The sequence below is a fragment of the Diabrotica virgifera genome, chromosome 3 (assembly GCF_917563875.1).
Source record: "Diabrotica virgifera virgifera chromosome 3, PGI_DIABVI_V3a".
Taxonomy (NCBI): domain Eukaryota; kingdom Metazoa; phylum Arthropoda; class Insecta; order Coleoptera; family Chrysomelidae; genus Diabrotica; species Diabrotica virgifera.
Window position 1 is genome coordinate 277,581,210 of NC_065445.1, and position 18,862 is coordinate 277,600,071.

General features: G+C 32.1%; 1 protein-coding gene across 2 annotated transcripts in view; it reads right to left on the bottom strand.

The window, feature by feature from the left end:
• LOC114331454 (atypical protein kinase C) overlaps window positions 1–18,862 on the bottom strand; it is a 235,627-nt gene that overhangs the window by 98,895 nt on the left and 117,870 nt on the right. For both annotated transcript variants that reach the window (XM_050646196.1, XM_050646197.1), the window contains one exon: window positions 14,415–14,465. In XM_050646196.1, the coding sequence (XP_050502153.1) occupies window positions 14,415–14,465 (51 nt within the window). The remainder of the gene's footprint in view (window positions 1–14,414; window positions 14,466–18,862) is intronic.

Genomic DNA, 18,862 nt, shown 5'->3' on the forward strand with positions numbered 1-18,862 from the left:
TGCAATTTTCTAAGCAACCAATAAGGTTGGACATATTCAGCGAATGCCATATTGAAGTTTTTTATACGATTTATGAGTTTCTTACTCTCAAATTTGTTTAAAGTGCTTAACTTTTTGGTAATAGACGAAAAAAGCGATAATTTACCGTTTTTCGATCTTCATTTGTTTATAACTATGTATATCATCAAAATCGGCTGCAGGAAACATATAGGTTAATAATATAGATGTCCATACTACTCAAAAAATTTGGTTTCGGCCTGGAGGGGGATGTGTCACGAGAAAAACCTTATTTCTCTGGACTATTATATTTTTAACAATTTCTCGCAAAAATTCAAAAGCCTAGTTGTTTTTCCACCTCTGTACTGGCAGTAACTAAAATTGATTCATTTAAACTTGGAATTTAAGCCAATGGTAAATATTAGATTATAGAACGAGACACTGAAGAGGCAACGAATTCATTCATGTATTAGATTTTATTTTATTAGATTACTCGTTGCCGTGTACCTTTCGTATTGCATTAGTTCTAGTTTCATTAACTCTCTATTTAGAGAGAATAATTTGATCAAGAATAATTTACATTAACAGGAGCTCATTGTACTCCTGTTGAACTAAAGGGAAACGAAATGCTGATTAGGGTTACTCTGCTGGGAGAACTTTTTAGTTGTTTTTCGAAACAAAAATTTGTGAGAAGGAGACAGCAATACACGTGGTATAATATAATATTAAATGCAGGACAATTATTCCATATTGCAGAAGATCGAGAAGCCTTCGCAATGGTGATCGCCAACGTCGGATAATTCTGATATGGCACGTGAAGAACAAGAATAATATTACGAGTATGCTTCTTTTTCTTCTTTAAGTACCGTGCCCAAATTTTTAGGCGTGGGTAGCTTCCATAACAATTTGCCGATATCGTTCTCGATCTTGTGCGGCATGTAACAACTGATCTGCTGATAAGCCAGTCCATTGACGAAGGTTTCGGAGCCATGAATATTTCTTTCGACCAATTCCTCTTTTTCCGTCGATCTTTCCATTGAGTATTAACTGCAGCATCCTGTATCTGCTACCTCTCATTATATGCCCCAGATATTCAAGTTTTTTCTTTTTTATCATCTTCATTAAGTCACCTTCGCCTTGACCTACTCTGTTTAAGACTTCTCTGTTCGAAATGCGTTGAACCCAAGATATTCTGAGCATTCTACGATACGACCACATCTAAAAGGCTTTTAATTTGTTCATCATGTTAACCTTCATGATCCAGGTTTCACATCCATATAGTAATACAGGATACACATAACATTTTAGGAACTTGATTCTTAGTTGTAAATTCAGCTGAGAGTTGCTCAGAATAGATCTAAGGTTCATAAGTGCTCCTCTTGCAATTTCTATACGAGTTTTAATTTCTTCATCCGGATTTAGTGTCTCGTTTATCCAACATCCTAGGTATTTAAAATGGTTAACTTTTGTTATTGATTCATCACTGACAATTAGTTGCATAGGGCCGACGTCTTGTTTACTAACCACAAGTAACTTTATCTTTGTTGCATTTATGTTAAATCCGTTATTGGAGCATTCTCTAGTGACTCGATCAATAAGGAATTGAAGATCTTCGATATTTTCAGCCATGATCGCGGTGTCGTCTGCATATCTGATGTTGTTAATAGTTTCTCCCCCGATTCGAACTCCACATTGTCCTTCCAAGGCTTCATTAAAAATTATTTCTGAGTATACGTTAAACAAAGTTGGGGATAACACACAACCCTGTCTGACACCTCTTTGAATGCAAATTTTGTCTGTTTCTTTGCCGTCTACCAGAATAGAAGCTTCTTGATTCCAATATAGATGTTGTAAAAGTCTCAGATCTTTATCATCTATTCCAATCATTTCTAGATATTCAAACAACCTATCATGTTGAACTCTATCAAACGCCTTCTCAAAATCTATAAAGCAGACGTAAATTGGTTTCTGTACTTCCCATGATCGTTGAAGTAATGTTAACATTGAGAACAAAGCTTCCCTTGTTCCCAATCCTTCTCTGAAACCGAATTGTTTGTTTCCCATTGTCTCTTCACATTTCTGCTTGATTCTATTAAGAATTATCTTAAGAAGTAGCTTGAGAGAGTGGCTCATGAGACTAATTAGTCTAAAGTCTTTACATGATGATGTATTAGGTTTTTTTGGGAGTGCAATAAATGTAGACTCCAACCATATCTGTGGCATCATTCCAGTCTCGTATGTATGGTTATAAATGTTTGTTAATTGTGAGACATTATCGTCATCCAGAAGTTTGAGCCAGTCTGATAGTATTTGGTCAGGGCCTGGAGATTTCCCGTTTTTGCTCTGTTTGATGGCTTTCTCTACTTCCGCTTTTAAAATACTAGGACCAGTATTCGTATACTTTGTGGTGTTAAGTGGTGGCCTCGTATCCAGGTATCCTGGATACGAGGCCTGGATACGAGTATGCTATACCTATTTAATTAGTTGATTCACGGATAGAAGAATATACACTGAGCAGCAAAATTACCGCACCATCTTAAAAATGGGACATGTTTGATCCCTCGAATTGTCTAAACCTGTTGTCCGATTTGAGTGATCTTTTTAGTATGTTATAGTCGTATTCTTTAAAAATATCGATGTAGTAATAGTGTTGCTGGACAAGTAAATGTCATTGTATACCGGGTGTAAAAATCCTACTGTATTTGTTCCTTAAAGTTCGGAGGAATATTCTCGCTTGTATAAAATATTAAAATTAAACCTTAATTGTAGCCTTTGGCTTTCTTGACATTATGTTTTTTGATTCATTTGCTTATATTGGATGATACAAAAGTTAGGTACGTTAACAACTAGCCATGTTTTTCATCAATAAATCCACATTTTCTGCTTACTTTAATAAACAAGCCTAAAGTTGGCTATGAGAAATTAACAATCTGATAGATGTCAAATTATTGTTAACAGTCAAAAAGTGTCTGGTTTGTTGTGAAAATTAGTAGATTTATTATTTAAAGGTTCAATTAAGTCCCTAATTTCTTTTCTTGTTTGGTGGAAATGGCACGTGCTACAAAGAATTTCACCCGTGATAAGTGAGTTCAAGCAAAATAGATATGTATTTTTATAATGCAAAAAACCTCCTATCCATAGCATGGTAGGCAAGTCCTTCGCTGTGTAAGGTCACTGCTTGAACCCAGTCATCACGGGTGAAATTCCTTGTAGTACGTTCCATTACCACCAAACAAAAAAAAATACGGACATAATTGAAACTTTACATAATAAATCAACTAATTTTCACAACAAACCAGACAGTTTTTGACTATTAAAGTATTAAATAGAGTATTAAATTAACAATTTGATAGCTGCCAAATTGTTAACTTCTCATAGCCTATTTTGAGCTGATTTATTGATAAAAACTTATCTGGTTGTTAACGTACCGAACTTTTTTATTATCCAACAGTCCTGTCGCCAGTGGGGGTACGATGACCTCCTTTATTCAGATCGTATTCCTTTATTCAGGACCAATCGTAACGACCACGTTACATTGGTCCCTGCTGGGCGCCAATGTAACGTGGTCGTTTGCGTTTGTTGCTCCAGGTAACAAAAATTCAGCCGAAGACAGAAGGTTCGCTTTTTAGGACATTAAATTGATTTTTAATTTAATTTAATTAATTAATTTAGGGCTTAATTACTGCTCGTTAATTTCGTTAATAAAATATATTTATAACCTACGTATCGAAAATTAGGTTCGGGCCGATGCACAGTGGTTCCAAATGCCGAAAACGTGGTCATGAACATTTAAAAACGTATATTGTTTATACACTTTGGAATTAATTTCGTTCTTAAGGGTTTTTGGCATCGCTGATTACGAATCTGACATTACTCGTTCTGAAAAAAAAATGGCGGATCCAACATGGCGGAAAGAAATTGAAAATATCAATCAAAACGCAAATTTTTTGTCAAATTTTGTAGTTGAAGGTCGCTGATTACAAATCTAACATTACTTTTTGTTAAAACAAGAAATGACAGAAATCAGTATGACAGAATCAGAATCCAATATGACAGAAAGGAATTCGAATATTTTATTTTAAACGCATATTTGTGTAAAATTTTATATTATAAGGGACTTTTGAATTTGCTGATTACAAATAATTTTCTTTAGGAAATACAATATTCAGAACCTATTACTTATGTACAACCGCACATACATACTCAACAATGGCCAGAATCAGGTAATATGCGTCATTTCCCACTTTTTCATTCAAACAACAGCTATAAACGGATAGGCACTTATAGGCAGCTAAACCAAAGTGATTCTGTATCTTAATACTATACATTTTAAGATTAATAAATATTAGTCGCAGAATTATGCAGAATTTTTTACTTTTTGGATGTATTTTTACAGAATTTTGATTATTTCAAGTATATTTTCACTATTTATGTATTAACAAATTTAAGGCGTTTATGATTACTAAATCTTAAGTTAAATTACACCTTACATTACTACATACTTAAAATAGAAGAATCTGCTTTACAGCAATAAAATTGATAAAATACAAAACGTTTTATAGCGTTTTAAATATACGAGTTCTTTTTCACTTTCTCTGCCTGTCAAAATAACCTTGGACAGGGCTCACTTGTTCCAGAGTTACGAACCAGAATACATCCAGTTCGATCCTTATACCTGCGTATCGTCGACTCTACGATAATATGAGAAAACAACTGTAACTATGAAAATCCCTAGATAGAGACTTTTTTTTCGCCTTATGACCACGTTTTCAGCATTTGGAACCACTGTGCGATGTGACGATATCTGGTACATGAATGAATACTACCGACGATCGCGTGGATTAGGAATTACATTTATTAATATGAAACGGACATAAGGAGAGGAAATCTCGCTCAGCTCGCCAGCGGAAAAGACATGTTGGGAAATACGATCACCGCTCGTATAAGGATAGGTAACAGGAAAACCGTCGGATTCGTTCAGCTCACCAAAACGATGGCGGAAAATATTCCCGACAACTCACCTCTTATACCTCGTTGTTATTTATTATTCTTCGATCAGCGCTCCAAGAATAATAATCAACTAGGCTTTTCGTTCCGACTTTTATATCGTACGCGGCGGTAAAAAAACACGTTTTGCTTAATTCATTGGCGTACTCTAGACTAGACGATAAAGTTATATTATCGTCACAACCCAAACCATACAAGAAGGATCAAGCGGTGGAAGCCTTTTGAGTTGGTGATGTTTTATTTATTTTATATTTATTTTATTTTGATCAGTTTTAAAAGCAGAGTATGGTGCGGCTCAATGTATTTATAAGTTCGTTAGTGCCTAAGAAACACTAGTGAGTGAGTGATTAGTTTATACACCACTGTAGTAATGTAAGTTAGAATAGAACTATAGATTGATAAGATGTTGTGATCAGATTGTATTAATAATAACCGCTCCCTACGGGTGTGTTAGATAAAAAAAAATTAACATAAATAATTATTATACAAATAAATAGAAATTATTTTGGCGCATACTCTATTTTTGAAACTTTGAATTTAATCTGCATTACACAAACAGAATCTGTTATTTACTAAAATTTGTGTATAATACGTGATCCCTGTGTTAGGACACCATTTACGTAAAAATAAAAACAAGTTATTCGCTATAATCTGTATATAATACGTGATATCTATGTTAAGGCGTGTTTATGAACTTTGCATTTGCGGCAAAATCATAAACACAACTGCACAAGCGGAAGCAGACGTTTCGACCTGTTTTGCCCATTAACTAAAAAAAGCGTCGCGACACCCAAAAATAGTCAAGGAGCCAGGAGGCGGTTGAGTATTCACTTCTATGTCTCTCGGTACTTTGACGTTTTTTATGTTTTTTGTTGTCTGCTATCAGTTGTCTGCTAATAACTCAAAAAGTTTTCGTTTTATCAAAACAACTTTGCTTAACAAAAATGTACCTTTTGAAAAAATAAACAAAACCGTTTTTGCTAATTTTCTTTAAGACCAATAGTAATCGATCTATACTTTATTATATGGTAGCTCTTCTTCGTCAAATGCTAAATATTGTAGTTTCAAAGTCAAAAGACGGGAAAACTATGCATTTTTCGAGGATAACTTGTTTAAACGAATTTAAAGTATTTAAAAATATCTAACTTCAGAAATAAAAAAGTCTCTAGCTCAAAAATTAAGTGACTTACAATGGAAACAATCTTAGTTCCTAATTTTTTTTCAGCGAAAAAGTGATCCGACACAACCCTGTAATCTCCACCCTAATTTAAATTAGTCATTGGCCTTATTTTTTAGTCTTCTTTATTTATGTTTTATTAATAGGCTCTAGAAGTTTGACCGGCTGAGACTGATTAGTTTTAAAAAAATGGAGTTAAAAGCGAATAACGAATTTTTGTAGTTTGTTAAAAAATGCCAGTTTATTCAGAATAAAAAGATTAGCATCAGAGATACGAAAAAATGTTTAAATATAAAATTGTAGCTTATTTAATTCTCAAGAAGCTGGTTTGACATTTTTTCTGCAGCAAAAATTGATGGAGCTATTGACAATTAAAACTTGTAATAACATGCAAAAACCACCTTTGCCAACCCTTTCAAAGTCATCTCTTTTTGCGACTGAGGATTTTAAAAGGATTTAATATTAATAGCCTTTTAGATCTTGTAAAAACCTACAAAATTCTTTATTACCAAACATTCTAAGATAAAAAATAAAAAAGTTACGTTTAAAAAATCAATATATTTTTTTGAAAAAAAAAATGACAAATCCAATTGGAAGCATAACAATGTAAGTTCGCGGTGTTTTTAGTCATTAGCTTACTAATTCTTCTTTATTTATGTATTATTAATAGATTCTAGAAGTTTGACTGGATTAGAATGATCACTTTTTAAAAAACTGGAGTTAAAAGCGAATGAGAATTTTTATAGTTTGGTAAAAAATGCCATTTTCTTCAGAATAGAAAGATTAGCATCATAGATACGAAAAAATGTTTAAAGATGGAATTGTAGGTTATGTAATTCCCAAAGACTTGGTTTGTAAAATTTTTTTCTACGACAAGAATTGAGTGAATTATAGATGTGTATAATATCGAAAAACATTGATTTTTAAACAAATAATATAACAGAGGTGGCCAAACTGTGGCTCGCGAGCTACATGTGGCTCTTTGAAGGATTATTTGTGGCTCTCAATAAACGTACCTGAATTACTATTCATTTTTGTGTTGCAAAATATCTTAAGTTACTGACAATAAATATAACAAACTAAGTGTAACATCAGGACTTGGAGACGGAGACCCTTTATCACTGTTGCTATTCAATTTGGCCTTAGAATATGTAATAGGTAAAATATCATCTAAACTGACAGGAAGATTTTCGAATAGAGGATCAAAACTATTGTTGGCCTTTGCTGATGATACAGGTGCAGTCTCTCATTCTAAAAGAGACGTAAGAGAGGTGTTTTCACAACTCGAAGAAACAGGTAGTCTAGGCTTTCGAATAAATGAAGAGAAGACGAAATACACGGTAGTAACCAAAAATCCAAGACCAAGAGTTAGGCAGAACATAACTATTTTAATGACCACAACTTCGAAGTAGTAAAAGAGTTTAAATAGCTAGGGCGGTAATGAAAGATAACAATGACATATAAAAAGATAGCTGAGTGGAATAGAGAATTATACTCCCCATCATCATTTATTAAGATCTAAGCTGCTAAAAAGACCATCTAAATTAAGACTGTACGGCCAAATATTTGAAAGCAAATTTCTCAGAATGATATTTGGCCCTCAAAGAGATGGATGATTTGACAGGAGAGTGTAGAAGGCGCCGCAAAGCTGAATTGGTGACTGTGTATAGTACTGAAAACATCGTCAGACATATAACAGCTAAGGTAAGATCGGCACGTCATGTGGCAGATTAGAGGAAGACAGAGTGTTAAAGACGGTGTTTTTTGAGATACGATAGAAGATCAGTAGGCCGTCCCAGAAAAAGATGGAAGGATGATGAAGAATCGAAGTATCCCAAATTTTGAAAAATGGCTCGGATTATCAAGGAGTTAGGCCACCCCTGTAATATAACATATAAAACTAACACTTTCGATAGCGAATAAATCTAAAACTGTTAATTTTATCAAAAAAATGGATTGAATGTTTTTACCAACTTTTTCAGTTAAAATATAATAAAAAATTCCCACCCCCGAGATGGGGTGGCAACCACACCCACGGCAAAAGCGCCTTTCGACATCATATAGATTTTGATCCATGGACTATCCACTGCATATTCTCAAATTTCCATGCAAATCGATCCATTCTGTAAAAATTGCGAGGTGAAAGAAAAGCTTCGGTTCCTGTACTAGATGATTGACGGCGATGGACGATGATGGATGACGTTGGACAAGACGAGTCATGGAATGGAGGCCGACGACAAACCTGTATAGGCCAATAGGCCTCTATAAAAGAAGCCGAGGACTACAACCGACTAGATGGGTCGACGACATAAAAAGAGTATCGGGAAACTGGCTACAAGCGACCCAGTGTAGAGAACGCTGGAAAATACTGAGTGGACACGATTGGCTGATTGATGATGATGAAGGATGAAAATGTTGATCGTGACCAGTACTCAGATCTGTTCAAAATATTTATCTATTATATTTTTAAAGTGTTGCTTGATTTTATTGTAAACAAAAATTAAAAATATTATGTAGTTTAAAATATCGTAAATATATTTTTTTATATCCTTGTAACAATTCCCCAACATTTATTTAAAGAAAACATTATTTACAAAAAGATATAAAATTTACGACACGCGCCTGCTCAAGTGAAATTAAAGGACGCGCCCGCTGGAAGGTTAAATTGTTAATAACAAATTATCTGGCGGGTTTTTAGCCTGGTACTCTCGAAAAATCTAATCAACGAATCTAATCAACGAATAAAAAAACATCAAGGTACCGAGGAAAGTTTAGCGTGTATAAAAGTGTATACAGTAAGGTCTCGTTTTATGCGGTGGATACGTTTTACAGAAAAGCGCATATAAAAAAATCGCATTAAAAAAACTTTACTTGCATTGAAAAAGTACGGATACGCTCCGTAGTTTTCTAAAATCATATAAAATGATGGACGTTTGTCCACCAAAAATTGATTGTCTTTGATGTTTTTTTTTTCTCCATTCGGACAAATAAAATCTTAACAGATTGACGGCCAGTTCGGCAAATTTATAAGCAAGTATTGTGACACTATTTTGTATTTTGCAAAGTAGATTAGTAGGGGAGAGCAATTAGAACGAAAACATGCATTGTTTCGGAAAAAATCAAACACGCTTATATTTTTCTAAAACTTTTTTTGTTAGTTTATATACATGTTAAAGTAAAAAGTTCTACTCGCAGATTTGGCCGCTAATTGTTTATTAATTGTTTAAACAATAACAATTGTTTTGTATAAATAATTTCAAAAATATCGTTAAATTCATCATTTTACTTTGATAAAATATGTTTCTATTTTGTTTTTGATTATGCTGAATCCGAATATGGCATTGCAATTTGAAAATTCTTATACGGAAGCTCTTATACAGTATGTTTGCGTAGCTAGGAACCACATGCAAAACTTTTTTATTATCAATTTTACGAAAAAAAGTTATTCTTCATAAAATGCTCTGGATAGTCAAAAATTTAAAACTCAACGGTCATATATCAAATTTTATCAATTTTATACGTGTTATGTCAAAAATATAAATTTCGTTAAAGAGTAAAGTACCTTTATATTCCAGAATATCAAAAAATGCTATTATGAAAAGTTGTTTGAAATTAGAAACTATGTCTAAATATACAATTACATCATTCTAATTGAAAAACAAAATTTTAAATTTTTTCTCAAATTACGGATAGGTACTCATCTACATTTTATTACAATTATGATAACTATTTTATTGTCACTTTTACGAAAAAAAGTTATTCTTCATAAAATGCTCTCCCCGGTCTAAAATCTAAGATACAACCATCAGATATCAAATTTTTAATTTTATACAAGGTATGTAAAAAATATAAATTTTTCAGAGTTAAGTGCCTTTATTATTCACAATATTTTAATTAGAAGGATGTAATTGAACACTAAAACAAATTTTTTAATTCCAAACAACTTTTCTTAATAACAATTTTCGATATTGTGAAATGTAAAGGTACTTTACTCTTGAGTGAAATTCATATTTTTTGACATACCTCGTATAACATTAATTAAATTTGATATTTGATGATTGCATCTTAGATTATATACAATGCAGATTATTTTATAAAGAATAACTTTTTTTTATAAAGAATAAAAAAGTTATCAATAGGTTCCAAGTTACGCAGACATACTGTATAAGAGCTAAAAAAAATTTTTTTGCTGAACATTTATTATTGTTGAAGTTTATTATTAAATGTATTTTAGGTAAGTTTTACAGAAAAAAAGTTTTGATCACTTTGTATAAACATTTTTTTAGCTGGTAATTTTCGGTTTTTGTATTACATTTTTGTTATCTTTCTTAATTTTCTTAAAAAGAAATAGTTTATTTCATTTCTAAAGTAAAATAATTTAGTGAATTTTAAAGATTACATCCTAAGTTTTAAAATAGCACTTATAAAACTGTAATAGATCTGTTCAAACTTAAGTAATACCGTCTTAAAATGGTGGCAATTCTATAAAACTACGAAGATTTCAAAAATTACATTTTTTGAGACGTCGTATCATTTGAATTAAATTTTTGAGATTTTTTTTGATTGAAACATAATTTAGTAAGATGCTTGAAAGGTAGATTGTGCAAAATTGAGAGTTTTATAAGAAAAATTGTATTAGTTGCACATTTTTAAATCATTTTTAAACAAAATTCATGTAAAGCTCACTTTCCGCCCACACCGTACTTATGCCCATACATTTTATTTCTTTCTATTATAACCATAAGATATCTTAATAATTCTTCTTTCATGTTCAATTTGTAAAATTTCATTTGATTCATTAGTTAAAGAATTACATTAAAATAACTCAACCGTGCACTTCGCCGTACGTTAGTTTACAGTGCGCCAATGTTTGTGAGAAGGGTGACTTTAGCATTATAAATAAAAAATTATACAGATTTAATTTTAGAAAAATTTTTATATAAGGTTTTTTTGTAAAGTTTTATGAATTTTTCAATGGTCAAGTCAGTTTGTTTCTAAAATTTATATTTTTGGAGTTATTTAAAAAAACATCTAATTTCGTAGTTCATTTGTTTAATAAAAAAATGAAGCACCCACTTCTCGAGTAAAACTTTTTGATATGTTGTTTATTAAACCTTTCTTAGTGAAATTACAAAAAATTCTATCTTGTTTGATTTTTTTCGAAGTGAAAATCTATATGCACTCCCCTATAGGGAAATTGCTGAATTTCCTTTAGCGCTTATAATTTATGGAAACAGTGAGTTTTTTAAAAAATTCTGTAAACATGTGGACGACGACCATGGACATCATATGTCACATTTAATATGCATCTGTAGATGTAATGTGGCATTTTTTGTCACAACTCATTATTTTAAAAATGTCGACATTTAAACTCTTAAACACATTTAAATTTAATCTCAAAACAATTACAGGTTATACCTTTCAATGCAAAACTCAGATTGATGTAATACCTACATACTACATCATGTAACAAGGGGAATCTCCGAATTGCAAACCCTCATATTACTGACCTCTTAGGCTATTGATTATATTCAAAATAAGATAGCTAAAACGAACTAAAACGTTAACGGGGTTTTATTATTTCATATGGTCAATGGACATCTATATATGAAAAAACCGCGGAGTGCTACCATTTAAAGGGGTGCGTTTTTGAGAAATGGGTGAATTAGTCCCTGGGCACAGGTTACATTAGGGTGAGTTCTATGTACTTTTGGTACAAACATACCTACATAAAAATTGTTCCTGGTTAAATTTCCTATCTACATATCACTTTTTAAAGTCAATGATACTTTTTTTTACAAAAATATATTCAAAAGAAAAGGCACAAAGAAACCCAAAAGAAAGAAATTTTGTTGTTTGTCCCATAACTTTTGTCCACGAGGATATAGGTATAGACATTGCTTTACAGAAAAAAAAAAGCTACATATTTCTTCTTTAAAATGTTGTTTAGTAGAGGTAATTAGGATTTATAGTTTTCGAAATATGATTTTTTAAATTTCGCCACTCACAGCAATTTTGGGCAATTTTCCTTGTTATTTCGCAAATATTGTTCTGTAACTTTTTTCTACGTAACTTTAGGTAAATGCAATGGTACACGTAATAGGAACAGAAATCGATTACCTTTAAAATGGTCTACTGTGTAACATTGTATGTCTTTTTCTTTTCGAAAGAGATTATGGTTTTTCAAGGGTTTATACTTTTAACGATTTTTTATAATATAATAAAAAAATAAAATAATATTATTATATAATATATTATATATTATATAATATTATATATAGTATTATATAATATAATATATTATATATTATATAATACCTAATATAAAAAAATATTATTTTTTACGATTATTTTTGAAATTTCTCATTATAACTTTTTTCTTCTACATTTAGGTATATATTGCATTATATAATAAAAAAAGCTTATTTTGTTTACTTTAAAATGGTGTATTACAAAAAATTCTAGAATTATTTTTGAATAAGATATTATTTTCCAAAATTTAATAAGTACTTGCAACGATTTTTGATTTTAGGATTATTTTTTAAATTTCTCATTATAACTTTTTTTTCTTGTACATGAATATACTATAAATATATTGCTCAATAAAGAGAGCTTATTTTCTGTTCTTTAAAATGGTGTATCATCTATATTTAAATAATGGAAACCGAGTGATTATTTGATATTTTTTTACCTGTATTATTTAAATTGTTTCTTTTACAAAAATTACATAAACAATAGTCTTAAAAAACATCACTTTTGTTAGAATTATTTAAACGTTGACATTTAAAAAATTTTCAAAACCAAAGTCCATCTCTTCGTTAGCATTAGCTTTAATATCTTCCTCTGACACCTCAGTTATCTTAGAGTTCCCACAATTAGTACCCATGCACATGCACCCTTTGCAGAATATTGAAGAACTAATTCCTATCTTCCTACAACCGCAGTTTTTTGTACATCCTTTGGTACATTTACATGCTATTTTTTCAATCAAAGCTTGTGGTGCAGGAGCTTTGACAGTAAATATTGGAATTAATCCATATTTTGAAGTTTGCCCGGCCGAGTCAAGTGGATCCTAAGTATTACCTATAAAAAATAAGATTCAATCATAACACACAATCACATAAAAAAGTTGTAATGAGAAATTTAAAAAATAATCCTAAAATCAAAAATCGATGCAAGTACTTATTACATTTTGAAAAACCATATCTTATTCAAAAATAATCCTAGAATTTTTATATTACACCATTTTAAAGTAAACAGAATAAGCTTTCTTTTTTATTATAATATAATATGTACCTAAATGTGGAAAAAAGAATTATAATTGGAAATTTAAAAAATAATCGTAAAAAATACAAAAACTCGTTAAAAGTATAAAATCTTGAAAAAGATAACCTCTTTAAAAGAAGTCCTACAACATTATACAGTAGAACATTTTAAAGGTAATTGATTTCTATTCCTCTTACATGTAGCATTGCATATGCCTAAAGTTGCGTAGAAAAAAGTTACAGAACAATATTTGCGAAATAACAAGGAACATTGCCCAAAATTGCTGTGAGTGGCAAACTTTGAAAAACCATATTTCGAAAACTGTAAATCCTAATGATCTCTACCAAACATCATTTTAAAGAGAAAATATGCAAGTTTTTTTTTCTGTGAAGCAATGTCTATACCTATATCTCCGTGGACAAAAGTTATGGGACAAAAAACAAAATTTCTTTCTTTTGGGTTTCTTTGTGCTTTTTCTTTTCAATATATTTTTGTAAAAAAAAGTATCATTGACTTTAAAAAGTTATATTTAGATAGGAAATTTAGCCAGGAACAATTATGTAGACGTGTTTGTACCAAAAGTTCATAGAACTCACCCTAATGTAACCTGTGCCCAGGGACTAATTCACACATTTCTCAAAAACGCACCCCTTTAAATGGTAGCACTCCGCGGTTTTTTCATATATAGAGATTCATTGACCATATGAAATAATAAAACCCCGTTAACGTTGTAGTTCCTTTCTATAGTACATAATCAATAGCCTATCTGGAGGGAAATAGTTAATATTAATTGTAATACTTAGTTGTTAATAATAGAAATTTTTGAATGAAATACAAACCGCACAACTTCAAAATCGCATTAAAATAATCCGCATAAAAAGAGACCTTACTGTACTCAACTCCTTCCCGGCTCCTACACTAAAAGCGAAACGGACGAAAACATATAGAAAAAAAAAATATCACTTACTGTCCTCGCCCTGGCAGGGCATTCCTGGCTGCGACGGCACATTGGGGAAAACTGTGGACAAAACAATATAAATTAGGCCATTTTTTTCACTGGACAGACTATCTCTGATAACTTTTAACATTTTTTAGACCAACATGCACCGAATACACGTTCCTTTTATTTATTTGTGTTGGAAAATGTTATTGTGTTGTGCTGCAAGTTCGAGTAATAAGTTTACAGAATGAAATAATTATTTCTCATCATAACAATTATCAGAGAGATAAGATAACGATAAATGTGACATGAAAAGAAAAAAATGAAATATCTACATTTGCTATAAAGCATTGAATTTATTGATTTAATTGTTTCAAGATATTATTAATATATGTCATAGAATAAAAAACCATCTAGAAGACGATATGGGGATTAACACCCTCAGCGCCACGGCTAGTTCACAAAAATTTCGTTCTGGGCCAAAATGTTTTTTTGAATGAATAGAGTTTTTTATGTTATTTTAGGGCGACTGAAGTAATTTTTTTATTTATTTGCAGTTTATTTTTGTATTTTTCAAGTGTGTATCATTTTCGATACACTGGCCTAGCATAAAGTTTTTCGAAGACTTTCGCGTAAGGGCCATATGTATCAAAAAAGATACACAACTTGTTTTTAATATATTTTTATTTCTTTTCGGGTTCTGACTGACCAACTTCTTTGCTTAGAACATTAACCATTCTACAAACACGAGTGTTCGCCTATAAAGATGAACAATTCGATAAAAACAATAGTGCTGGAAAGTAAAAAACAATTCTACGAACAAAATAGTGTTATTGTGTACGTGTAAAGTACTTTAGTTGTGCTTTTACTGATTTAGTAAACATTGATTAAGATGTATTATTTCTCAAGTGACGACTCTGACAATGATGGAGACTTTGAAACCGGATTTAGATTCAAGCAATGATAGCAACACCGATGACAGTGACCAATGTAATCAGTTGTCAACTTCCTGAAAGCAACACCATTCTTCTCCAGAACCTAATCTGGATGGCCAAAATTCTCAACGGCAGGATGAAGATAATCAGATATATACAGAAACTGAATGGGTAAAACAAAAGATACAACATATGTCTTGGCACATGCCCACTCACGATGATCCCCCGGCTATTGAAGTTACAGTACCGTTGTCCGGTATGAAAGAAATTTATGCAGGAATTCTAGCAGATGCCGACCCCCTAGATTACTTTGAATTATTTGTGACTCCTGACATTATAACGAAGATACAGGAACAGACCAACTTGTATGCAACGCAATATCTTTTGTCCACAGATATTTCTGATCAATCAGGACTACATGGGTGGAAACCAGTAACTGTCGAGGAAATACGTTCCTTCTTAGCACTTATTGGTTGGATGGGTTTGGTGAAGCTGCCTTCTATACGAGATTATTGGAAAAGCCATATATTATACAATATACCTTTAGCACGCACAGTGATGGCCAGAAATCGCTTTCAAATTATTCTCAAATTTATACACTTTGCTGATAATGAAACTTCAAACAAAGAAGATAGATTGTATAAATTTCGCGAAGTTATCGATATGTTTATCAGTAACTATCAGAAGGTTTTTACCCCGGGAGAGAAAATTTGTGTTGATGAGTCTCTAGTTGCTTGGAGAGGTAGGTTGCTCTTTCGGCAGTATATCCCAAACAAGGCCGCAAAATATGGCATCAAAATTTTTAAACTTTGTACTGAAAAAGGTTATACATGGAACCTTCTGGTTTATTGCGGCAAATCGAAAAACACTGAATCCGAAGTGTCAGAAAATACAGTTATGATTTTAGACAAAGATCTCTTGGGCGGTGGTAGAAAATTATATACTGACAGTTATTATACCATTATACCTCTGGCTTATCGACTGAGGAAGAACAACACCCATTTGGTGGGGACAATTAGAGCAAATAGGAAATACATGCCAAAAGACGTGATGTGTGCCAAACTAAGACGAGGAGATTTCTCAGCCAAACAAACAGATGACGGGATTGTTGTTTTGAAATGGCGTGATAAGAGAGATGTTCGAATGTTGTCAACAAAGTCCTCGGCATTGAAAACGCTCCCTAATGAAAGTCGAACGGGACGAACTATTCAGAAACCAATATGTATTTTTGACTATAACAATGGTAAGTCGTCCATTGATGTTAGTGATCAAATGGCTACGTATTCCTCTGCATTACGGCGGTGCACGAAATGGTACAGAAAACTTATGTTCGAAATTATTTGGGGACGAGTTTGGTCAATGTTCATTTCCTGTATAACCAGAACACTATCCGTAAGAAGCTTACTATAACGGAATTTCGTGAACATGTTCTAACTTCAATGGTTGTAAAATGTTCTACACAAAACGTCACTATTGCTGGCCCATCTGGAACCATAAAACAAGATGTGCATCATCTAGTGACAAATGTCCAAGATGGCAAGAAAATCAGAGGGCGTTGTTCGGAGTGTTACAAGAAATACGGAAGGAAAGGAGTAAAAAATGCCGAAGGAAAAATTGTGAGAGCATCTCAAGTAATTGTAAGAGCATCACAGAACATCTCAAGATGTTCTGTGTGTGACATCATTATTTGTAAAAAATGTTATAATGCAACGCACTAAATATAAAATCAATTTTTTCTAGTTTCATACATATTATATCTTTATTTTTATTTTAAGAATTCGTATATTTTTGTTCTTTCTTTCAGAATAAATATAATTTTTATAACACACTTGAGTATATAAATAAAAACAATAATAATATCTAAATATTAACTGATTATTGCAAAAATTGGTTCAAATAGTTATGTACTGCAATAACATTTTTCATATGAATTTCTAGTTACATACAACCTATCTTTCATGTCTAAGGCCAAACCCAGTTATACCAGGAAATTGGCTTAGGCCATAACATTATTCTCTACATACAAAAACTGAAGAAACTGTGTTCTTTTAGGAGACACAACAGATCGAACACAACGAACCATGTGTATCTTTTTCGGTACACAGCGTTGAGGACAGTGTGTATCTAAAAGGATACACTGGCGCTGAGGGTGTTAAGCCATACTTTTCGCAGTTATATTACGTTTGAAAATTATCGATAGCGCAATTCGTATGACCCTGCTAACAATCGCGCACATGGCGAGATCATAAACCACTTTGACAGCATGTTACGTTCTAACATGCTGTAACAGCTTCCTTATTTTACAAATTCCTAAATTATTCCAATTTATTTTTGTTTATTGTTTAACCCGCGAGCAGTCGCGCCGTTAGAGAAAATCTAACATTTTCTCCTTTTTCGCAATAACTTGATGAAAAATTTTGCAATTTTGAAAAAAATGCGTAGGTATTTTTTTCTTCTTCTTCTTTTTGTGGAATTTATGGCTTTAGGAAAATACTATAAAATAAAAATTTGTTGCAAATTCGTATTGTGAGATAAAATCTAACACGCGACTGTTCACGTTACAGAAGTGAGCGCGACTGCTCCCGGGTTAAAATAATTGGCGCTCAACTTCCAGTTTTTGTCTGCTAACGTTTCGATACCCCTGGTATCTCGATATACGACAGTCAATGAGAGCAAAAACAGAATACAGTAGACTCTCTCTATAACGAACACGGGTATTACAAGGTTTCGCTTATAACGAGGTACACTAGGTGTCCCACGAAATTCCTATTGAACTATAACACCTCTATAACGAGGTATATTTGGGTATAACGAGGAAAAATTAAATCGAAGAATATGTTTTTTTACCTGTTTTTGGCGTGGTGATGCCTATAAATAAATACCCCAACTGCATGTATACAGGAATGCCCAACATCTGTGTGCTCACCGAGGCCAGTGCTGTAATAAATTCCACCGCCTGTAATAAACTTATTTCTGTCTATTTATCTATCGACCGATATTGAATTTTACAATTTACGATGGCCAAGTTTCATTGTTGAAGTCGACCATCGACACCTAATAAGTTATGTAAGAATAATCAAAACATTTCAGTAGTGGTGGTGTGCACAATATTATTGTGGTCTGATATAACGAGATCCGCTTATAACTCGTTACAGTTCTCGTTATAGAGGGAGTCTACTGTATTACCTCCGAATTATATCCTACTGCAAGGATTTTAATGAAATTTTGGGAATAGCCTCTATTTATCTCCTAATTCAAAGTGTACCCTGTACCGATGTGCGCAATTATCTTAGGGTGGAAATTTTTTTTGTTAAAATAACCAGGGAAGTGGCTAGAGTACCTAATTCTTAGCAAAAATTATTCTATAATTTCTTTTTGAAAACTCAATATTTTTTGAGTTATTCTTGATTGAAAATTTGCCATTGAAAAATGTCACCGTTTCGGACGGTTTTTTGCGAATACCTTAAAAATCATGCATCTAATGAACAAGACTAGATAAAACATTTTCGTAGCTTATGAAAAATCAAAAAGATTTGTTTC